The sequence below is a fragment of the Chrysemys picta genome, chromosome 1 (genome assembly GCF_011386835.1).
Source record: "Chrysemys picta bellii isolate R12L10 chromosome 1, ASM1138683v2, whole genome shotgun sequence".
Classification (NCBI taxonomy): Eukaryota; Metazoa; Chordata; order Testudines; family Emydidae; genus Chrysemys; species Chrysemys picta.
The window spans coordinates 355,527,603-355,537,529 of NC_088791.1; the positions used below are offsets into that span (position 1 = coordinate 355,527,603).

Below are 9,927 nucleotides of genomic sequence, written 5' to 3' on the forward strand. Positions count from 1 at the left end.
GTTGGTAGCAAGGAGTTCTACAGGACAAATATGAATGATGATAGTAATTACCTTTTTCTCAATGTTTATGTACTGTGTGGTTCCCTTGATTAACAAATGTGTAGCCTTGATCAACCAATGTGCACTCTCATAAAAGGATGAAATCAGGTTTATTTGACAAGACTTGTTTTGCATAAACCCTGTTGCTGACTGGCATTAAGTACATTTCTAGACTTTTTTTGAACTAATCCCATACCAGCTTTTCCATTGTTTCTTAACCTTGTCAATTCTTTAATAAATAAAACCTTTCCCTTTATTTTTAATAATTTAACACAGGAATTGACATAAACCTTTCTAGGATTTCCCTTGTTGTCAATATACTTAATAACCTCCTTTTTCTGATCCATAGCCCTGCCATACATGGAGTTTTCCCTGATGTCTTAACATCCCTTATCAATTTTCATAACTTCAAATGTTTATTCTTGGCTATCTATTTTGCCTTTTTCCTCTTTGTTACTTATTGCTCCCCTTCCCCCAATTGCTGCCCTCACTTTACCTCTGAATTGGGTGTTTACCCAAAGTTGTTCACTTTGTTGACTGTGGAATCATGATTTTTTGCTATCTAATAAAGTGTTGTCAAAAAAATACCAATTTTCATTCATATTTTTCTGTCTAAATTTTTCCTCTCAATCAGTTTTGCTGACAAATTTCCTCAGCTATGGGAAATTAGTATGTGATATGCATAGGTACTAAGTGTCTATACATATTAAAGGTTGGGAACTGCCATTTGAATTTAAATCAGTTTCGTTTTTAATTTTCCTCTCCTATATCATATGCTCTCTTCTTTGTCTCTTGAGTAAACTAAAGAGTCCCGGAACTCTATATGTTTGCATATAGCAGCCTCCCCCATTCTCAGAGCCTGTCTTGGAAATCCATTTTATATGTGGTATATCCTTAATAGATGACAAAAACTGAACACATATCCCAAACATGTTATTCTCCATCCCACATCTTAGGGATCTGAGCATTCCTTTTGTTTTGTCCAGTGCTGCAAATGAGCAGGTGTTTCTCTTGAGCTGCTATCAATGGTGCCCAGGTCTTTCCCCTGAGGTACGTTCTAGTTGGGATGTTTCTCCCAGCACATGTCTTCCCAAAAGTGATTTTTTTTTCGATTCTCAGACTTCGAGTAACTGGATGAATGGGGACTTCCCTACAGTACAGACTCCCTATCCTGGCTCTCATTAACCAGTGAAGGAAGTAGCTGCTGGTGCCTCTTAAGATTCCCTCACCACAAAGTGTAGGAAATATTATTCCAGGAAGCACCACAAAATATGGAATTGGATTTAGTAGGGTCATTGTTCATAATTATTTTCTCTGAATAATGAAAATGTCATTTTTCAGTGTGAGAACAGCCTCCACTAGTGCATGTTTTGTCTCATATTAATGTTGTTTTTCCATTCAGGCATTTCTACTGCAACCATCACCCGAAACCCTGGAAAGGGGTCAGGGGAACATACAGCATATGAAGAAGACATCCTTATGCCTCAGAGTTGGACAACTTCTCCCCTAATCCATGCCAGATTCCAACACAACAGACTTCACAAACCCCTCCACCTTCATCCTGCTGGGCATTCCTGGCCTAGAGGAAGCCCATATCTGGATCTCCATTCCCTTCTGCACCATGTACACCATAGCTGTGTTGGGGAACTTCACTATCCTGTTCATCGTGAAGAAGGAGCCGAGCCTCCACGGGCCAATGTTCTATTTCCTCTGCATGCTGGCCGTCACCGACCTGGTCATGTCCACATCCACCGTACCCAAAATGCTGAGCATCTTCTGGTTCAATTCCAGGGAGATCAGTTTCAGTGCCTGCCTCACCCAGATGTACTTTGTTCACTCTTTCTCAACGATGGAGTCTGGAATCCTCGTGGCTATGGCTTTTGATCGCTATGTGGCCATCTGCAATCCTCTGAGATATTCCACAACCTTGACAAAGCCTGTTGTGGCCAAGATAGGCCTGGCTGTGGTGCTGCGCAGTGGCATACTCACATTACCCTATCCCTTCCTGGCGAGGCGGTGGCCGTATTGTAGAACCAACATCATCCCCCACTCCTATTGTGGGCATATAGCTGTGGTGAACCTGGCCTGCGCTGACATCCGCATCAGTAGTTACTATGGCCTGTTTAATCTTTTCTTTGAGATCGGAATGGATGTGTTTTTTATTGCCGTGTCCTATATTCTGATCCTCAGGGCCATCTTCCGCCTCCCCACAAAAGATGCCCGGCTCAAAACTTTTGGGACCTGCATCTCTCATCTTTGTGCCATCTCAGCTTTGTACATCCCAGATTTATTCTCCTCTCTCACACAGCGGTTTGGCCACAATGTGCCACTGCGTTTGCGCGTTCTCATTGCCAGTATGTACCTGCTGATGCCCCCCATGCTACACCCCATCATTTATGGGGTGAGGATCAAACAGATCCGGGGCAGGCTGATCCAGCTCTTTACTCATAAAGAGACCTAAATGTTTTCTCCTTGTTCTCTTGCTGTCAGATTGAGCTCTGTGTAGAGCTGGCTGGTGCATGGCAGTGGGGCCTCTTCCCTGAATCACTTACTGAACAGACAGAGAGACATTAAACCCTTCCCTGTCCTTACTCTGCTGTGTCAATGTGTTGAACTGGGGAGTCAATCTGTGTACACTACACTGGGTTGCCACCTTTCTAATTGCTGATAGCTGGATCCCTGAAATTACAATCTTGCCCCATCTCTTCCGTCAAGTCTCGACCCTGCAGTGTGTCTTCTCCCCATGCCCTGCCCTTGTCACTTGATCCTGTCTTCCCCTCCCCTTGTCAACTGTGTTCCAGTCATGTCTAAAACAAATATGTTCTCACATCTTATGGCAAGTCACTTAATGGGCACTGCTTTATATTAACATTTTAATGTTTATTCTTACTTTGTTACTAACACTGTGGAAAGAGAGAACCCATCAGGACTCCTGGGACCTGTCTCAGCTCTGGGAGGGGAGTGGGGATATAGTGGGTTACAGCAGGAGGCAGATACATCTGGGGTCTAAATAAAAAGATCAGAATGGCCATACTGGTTAAAACCAATGGTCCATGTAGACCAGTATCCTGTCTTCTAACAGTGCCCATTGCCAGGTGCTTCAGAGGCAAGGAACAGAGGATGGGAATCCTATTCTGATTCATGTGAACCAGCTTGGCAGAATGGGGCAGAAGCCTTGAGCCCAGGCTGCCTCAGCTTCACCTGGCAGAAGTTCAAGTCTCCAGGCCTGAAGGAATCTCCGAGGGAGGGGAAGAGCCCAGGCCACCCCGGCTGGAGCAGCAGCAGAAGCCCTCAGTTCAGGTAGCCCCGACCCCTAGCCACAGACACAGAATGGAGGCAGGAGGGGAGGGATGAGAGAAGCCCTACTCATTTTGACCTTGTGCGTGAAGACAGAGGCAAAAAAATCATTGAGTACATTTCCACATTCTCGGTCACTAGATTGCCTCCCTCATTCAATAAGGGGCCCACACTTTCCTTGATTTTCTTCTTGTTGCTAACATACCTGTAGAAACCCTTCTTGTTACTCTTAACATCTCTTGCTAACTGCAACTCCAATTGTGGTTTGGTCCTTCCTGATTTCACTCCTGCATGCCTGAGCAATATTTTTATACTCCTCCCTGGTCATTTGTCCAATCTTCCACTTCTTGTAAGCTTCTTTTTTGCGTTTAAGATCAGCAAGGATTTCACTGTTTAGCCAAGCTGGTCGCCTGCCATATTTACTATTCTTTCTACACATCGGGATGGTTTGTTCCTGCAACCGCAATAAGGATTCTTTAAAATACAGCCAGCTCTCCTGGACCCCTTTGCCCTTCATGTTATTCTCCCAGGGGATCCTGCCCATCTGTTCCCTGAGGGAGTCAAAGTCCGCATCATGGGTCCACTCCCCCGTCTCCCACTGTGCTATGGGATGAGCTTCACCATGTTCTGGTGGACACCTGTCATTTCAAGGGTAAGGTGATGGTCCCTCTCCAGCATTGGGGAGACTTCCATCTTGTCCTTTTAGCCATGAGAGCTGTTTTGGGGGAGTGTAGGGTAACCGGGAGGTAGGAGATCCTGGTCTATCTGTGGGCCTGCAACTTCTGTGACAAGGCTTTCAGGTTCATCAGTGTTAGGATATAGATATTCAGACCTGTCTACAAAGGCCTATACTTTAAGCATGTAGGTGTATTCTTATCACGTAGCTAGTTATAGAGGTATAAAAGAAAGAATCAAAATCACGGTCTGCCGGTGTAAGGGCTTTTTCTCCCTGTGACAGTCTGAGGCCCGGTTCTCAGGCTAAGGCCTTCGGCTAAGTGTCAGAGGCAGCCATAAACAGGGAAGTGTATGGTCGCATTCCAAACTAGTCACATTGAAATAAGGTGCTAAGGGTTCAGGCCCTGCCTCTGGCTCTGGGTTTCTAGGCCCACTCTCGGGGTGCAGCTTCCATTCTAGTGCCTCCCTTTGGGAGCAGAAACCTGCACACCAATCACCAAGGCCCTGAGGCTAGCTTTGGCTCGGCTCCTCCATACTCCCCAATTGCTTCAGCCCACTCTTCCCAGAGCTCCCCCTTGAGCGCATGCTGTTTCCAGTTTCTCCTCTTTGGGTCACATGATCGCTAAACCAAACAGCTCCAGGCCTTGCAAAAGGGGTTGAGTGACACAGGACAGAGTTAAAAAACTTGCTGGCTATTGACCCAGATTCACCTTTTAGAGACAGGTTGGAAAAGTATGTAAATGGTAATTAGAACCATTCCATTCTTGATAGGCCAGAGCTTTTGTATTATTAAAGAACTGGAAGATGTTACTGATTCTAGTAGTCAATATTTACCGACAGCTTGTTACAGTTTAACAGTGTGACCAAAGGATTTCTGTTTAGAGCTGTATTGAGTTAATTCATACATGAAAAGGAAATATTATTAGATGGAACTTGGGTGCAATAATATCATTTTCTATACGTCTCTTTAAAGTTTCTGGCGAACTCTCTATAAACTGCTCAATGGATAATAACCTTATGTTAATCCAGGTAGTTAATTACCAGTGTTGTTTAGGAAATAGAAGGTTACTTCAAAACCCTATTGTTCACCCAAGGACTGTTGTGCTGCCCAGGAACTGTAAGCATCATCAGAGGAAGCTTGAGTCACAAATTCTGGTCTGCAGTTACACCCTGGACCAACCTGATAGTGAATATTTCAACATTGGTCTATAATCTCTTAACTAGTTCTGAGAGAATTCTGTGGAACTCTGAAGCCAGCCATCTCTACTATGAAAGTGACTTAAAAACTCTAATCATGTCTCTATGTTTAATTCTCTTTTAAACAATACTCTCTCTTTTTAAATAAATCTTAGTTTAGTTAATAAGAATGGGCTCTAAGTGAGTATTTGGGTAATATCTGAAATATTCATTCATGTGGGAAGTAGTGTGCAGAATCCTTTGGGATTGGTAGAGCTTTATTATATGATGAATAAGATTTTCAATAATCATCATCATACCTGACTTGACTGTCTGGGTGGATGCCCAAGGCTGGGTTGCTCTAAGGTAGGGGTCTCAAACATGATTTATTTCCTGCAGCCTGCCATGGGTGCCGACTCCACCGGCAGCCATGCTCCCCTCAGCCCCCACCCCGTCCGCAATGACCAACTCCCCACACTCCCTCCTCCTATTCCAACCCGTTCCCGAAATCTCCACCCCAGCGCTGCCTCTTCTCCACCTCCCCCCCCGAGTGCACTGCGTCCCCGCTCCTCCACCAACCTCCCAGTGCTTCCCGCTGCCAAACAGCTTTTTGTTGGCTCTTTGGACTCTCCAGGATGGAGGGAGAGGAGCAGGGAGGCAGCGCTCTGAGGGAAAAAAGCAGTGAAGAGGCGGAACTGGGGCGGGGATTTGGGGGAAGGGGTTGCAATAGGGGCAGGGATCAGGTGGAGTGGGAGTGAGCACTTTGGGGAAGGGGTTGGAATGGGGGCAGAGAAGGTGTGGGAAGAGGCGGGGAATGGGCGGGGCCTCATGGAAGGGGTGGAGTGGGGGCGGGGCCAGTGGCAGAGTGGTTTCTTTTGTATCTTTGTATGAAAAGGTATCAGTGATGTGGCCCGCCGGCCAATGTACTAGTTCTCATGTGGCCCTTGTGGTGATTTGAGTTTGAGATCCCTGCATTAAGGGAACTGTGTAAAGCATTGTGAAAACTGTTTTTTGCAGCCTTTGTAAATCCAAGTATTAGAATAAACACCCGTTTTGGGGGTTGTAAGCCCCTTTCTTTGCAGTTTGCCCTAATTGAGAAATCTCAGAGTGAGCCCCTCTGGAACACCATTCACAGGTTGCTAAAACAATTCCTCTACTTTAGACAACAGAACAGATATCCAGATCCAGGTAAACACAACATCTGCACACCATTTCCTTCCTCAGTGAACTTAAGGACAGCCATGTTGGGTTAGACCAAAGGTCCATCTAGCCCAGTATCCTGTCTTCCAACAGTGGCCAATTTCAGATGCTTCAGAGGGAATGAACAGAACAGATAATTATCAAGTGATCCATTCCCCATCACCCTTTCCCAGCTTCCAGCAAAGAGAGGCTAGGGACATCATCCCTGCATATCCTGGCTAATAGTCATTGATGGACCAATCCTCCATGAATTCTTCTAGCTCTTTTTGAAATATGTAATAGTCTTGGCCTTCACAACATCCTCTGGCAAATAGCTTCACAGGTTGACTGTGTGTTCTGTGAAGAAATATTTCATTTCGTTTGTTGAAACCGCTGCCAATTAATTTCATTGGGTGACCCTTATTTTTTGTCTTGTGAGAAGTAAATAACACTTCCTTATTTATGTTCTCCACACCATTCATGATTTTATAGACCTTTCTCATATCCCCCCCTTAGTCATCTCTTCCCCAAGTTGAAAAGACACATTCTTATAAATCTCTACTCATGTGGAAGCTGTTCCGTACCCGTAATCATTCTTGTTGCCCTTTTCCATAACTTTTTTTCAATTCCAACATATCTTTTTGAGACGGGATGACCAGATCTGCAGGCAGCAGTTTAGGTGTCGGTGTACCATGGATTTATACAGAAGAAATATGATATTTTCAGTCGTATTATGTTTCCCTTTCTAACTGATTCCCTGCTGCACATTGAATGGATGTTTTCAGAGAACTATACATAATGACACCAAGATCTCTTGCTTGAGTGGTAACAGCTAATTTAGACCCCATCATTTTATATGTACAATTGGCATCATGTTTTCCAATAGCCATTACTTTGTCAATACGTCTCTGGAGCATACTTTGTCCCTCCTGCAACTCATGGCTTCTCCTGCAGCTGGAGTCTTTCTCTCTGTTGCAGCCATACCCTGCAACCCAAGAGTCCCCTTTGCCACCCTTGTACCTCTCTCCTGCCCCAGGACCTCAGCTGCTTGCAATATTCAAGATGTGGGTGTAGCATAGATTTATACAGAAACAATATGATGTTTTCTGTCCTAATTGATATATCATCTTTCTTTGTGTAATATTGAATATTGTCCATGGACTTTTATCAAACTCAAGTGTTGTGTTCCTGCGTAACACTTCTCTGGTAGATAGGGCAAAATAGCTATGTGTTGATGGACCAGGAAAGACACTCACTTTTCACAATTGGTCATAGAAGAAATATACCCTTGTAGGGACCATTGAATTGTGGATGGATGTAAATGTGTGGTTACGCCAGTGGATGTGTAGAGAGGGATTTGAATTCTTCGACCATTACATGTTGATCCAGGAAGAGGGATTGTTATGTAGAGATTGAGGTAGAGAAGTAATGAAGAGAGGGAAGAGCAACTTTTCAGGCAAGCTTGCTAACCTAGTGAAGACGGCTTTAAACTAGATTCACCAGGGGATGGTGACCTAAGTCCAGAGGTAAGTGGGGAAGTGGGATACCGGGATGAAACAAAAGGAGGAGGTTACAAGACAGGAAGCCTCCTGATTCGTAATGAGAAAGTAGGGCAATCGGCTAATTATCTTAGGTGCATGTACACAAATGCAAGAAGCCTGGGAAACAAGCAGGAAATATTGGAAGTCCTGGCACAATCAAGGAACTATCATGTGATTGGAAAAACAGAAACTTGGTGGGGCAGTTCACATGACTGAAGCACTGTCATGAATGGGTATAAACTGTTCAGGAAGGAGAGGTCCGGAAGGAAAGGTGGAGGAGTTGCATTGTATGTAAGACAGTGGTATGATTTCTCAGAGCTCCAGTATGAAACTGAAGAAAAACCTGTTGAGAGTCTTTGGGTTAAGTTTACAGGTGAGACCAACAAGGGTGATGTCGTGGTGGGCGTGTGCTATAGACCACCGGATCAGAAGGATGAGGTAGACAAGGCTTTCTTTGGATAACTAACTGAAGTTTCAAGATCACATGCCCTAGTTCTAATGGGGGACTTCAATGCATAGACAATCCAGGAAGTTTTTTGAAGAGTGTTGGGGACAACTTCATGGTACAAGTGTTGGAGGAAACAACTAGGGGCTGTGCTCCTCTTGATCTGCTGCTTACAAACAGGGAATAATAGGTAGGGGAAGTAGAAGTGTGTGTCAACCTAGGAAGCAGTGAGCATGAGATGGCTGAGTGCAGGATCCCGACAAAAGGAAGGAAGGATAGTAGCAAACTACAGACCATGGACTTCAGAAAAGGAGACGTAGACTCCCTGATGGGCAGGATCCCCTAGGAGGCTAATATGAGGGGGAAAGGAGTCCAGGAGAGCTGGCTGTATTTTAAAGAAGCCTTATTGAGAGCACAGGAACAAACCATCCCAATATGCAGGAAGAATAGCAAATATGGCAGGCGACCAGCTTGGCTTAACAGTGAAATCTTCGATGAGCCTAAACTCAAAAAGGAAGCTTACAAGAAGTGGAAATTTGTACAGATGACTAGGGAGGAGTATAAAAATATTGCTATGGCATGCAGGGGTGTAATCAGGAAGGCCAAGGCACAGTTGGACTTGCAGGTAGCAACGAATGTGAAGGGTAACAAGAAGGGTTTCTACAGGTGTGTTAGCAACAAGAAGAAGTTCAGGGAAAGTGTGGGACCCTTACTGCATGGGGGAGGCAACATAGAGACATGAGATATGGAAAAAGCTGAAGTACTCAATGCTTTTTTTGCCTCGATCTCATGTATCCAAGGGTGCTGAGGAAGTCGGCTTATGGGATTGCAGAGCCATTGGCCATTATCTTTGACAAATCACAGCAACTGGGGGAGGTCCTGGATGATAAGAAAAAGGGAAATATAGTGCCCGTCTTTAAAAAATGGAAGAAAGAGAACCCAGGGAATTATAGACCGGTCAGCCTCACTTCAGTCTCCAGCAAAATCATGGAGCAGGTTCTTAAGGAATCCATTTTGAAGTACTCAGAGAAGAAGAAGGTGGTCAGGATCAGTCAACACGGATTCACCAAGGGCAAGTCATGCTTGACCAACCTGATTGCCTTCTATGATGAGATAACTGGCTCTGTGTATATTGATCAAGCAGTGGATGTGATATATCTTACCTTTAGCACATTATTCTTACCAGCATGTTAAAGAAGTATGGATTGAATGAATGGATTATAAGGTTGATAGAAAGCTGGCTAGATTGTTGGGCTCAACGGCTAGTGATCAATGGCTCCATGTCTAGTTGGCAGCCAGTATCAAGCAGAGTGCACCAGGTGTCGGTTCTGGGGACTGTTTTGTTCAATATCTTTATTAATGATGTGGATGATGGGATAAATTGCACCCTCAGAAAGTTTGCAGATGACACTAAGATGTGGGGAGAGGCAGATACACTGGAGGGTAGGGATAGGGTCCAGAGTGACCTTGACAAATTTGAGGATTGGACCAAAGGAAATTTGATGAGGTTCAACAAGGACAAGTGCAGAGTCCTCCACTTAGGAAGAAATAATCCTAATGCACCGCTACAGGTTG

General features: G+C 44.6%; 1 protein-coding gene across 1 annotated transcript in view; it reads left to right on the top strand.

Annotated features, from left to right (window-relative positions):
* The window catches only part of LOC101944712 (olfactory receptor 52E4-like), a 103,997-nt gene extending 94,509 nt beyond the window's left edge, over positions 1 to 9,488 (top strand). Inside the window, exon 2 of the mRNA XM_065581916.1 lies at positions 1,442 to 9,488. Coding sequence (XP_065437988.1) covers positions 1,553 to 2,500 — 948 coding nt within the window. The 5' untranslated portion in view covers positions 1,442 to 1,552 and the 3' untranslated portion in view covers positions 2,501 to 9,488. The remainder of the gene's footprint in view (positions 1 to 1,441) is intronic.
* Positions 9,489 to 9,927: the final 439 nt, after the last annotated feature.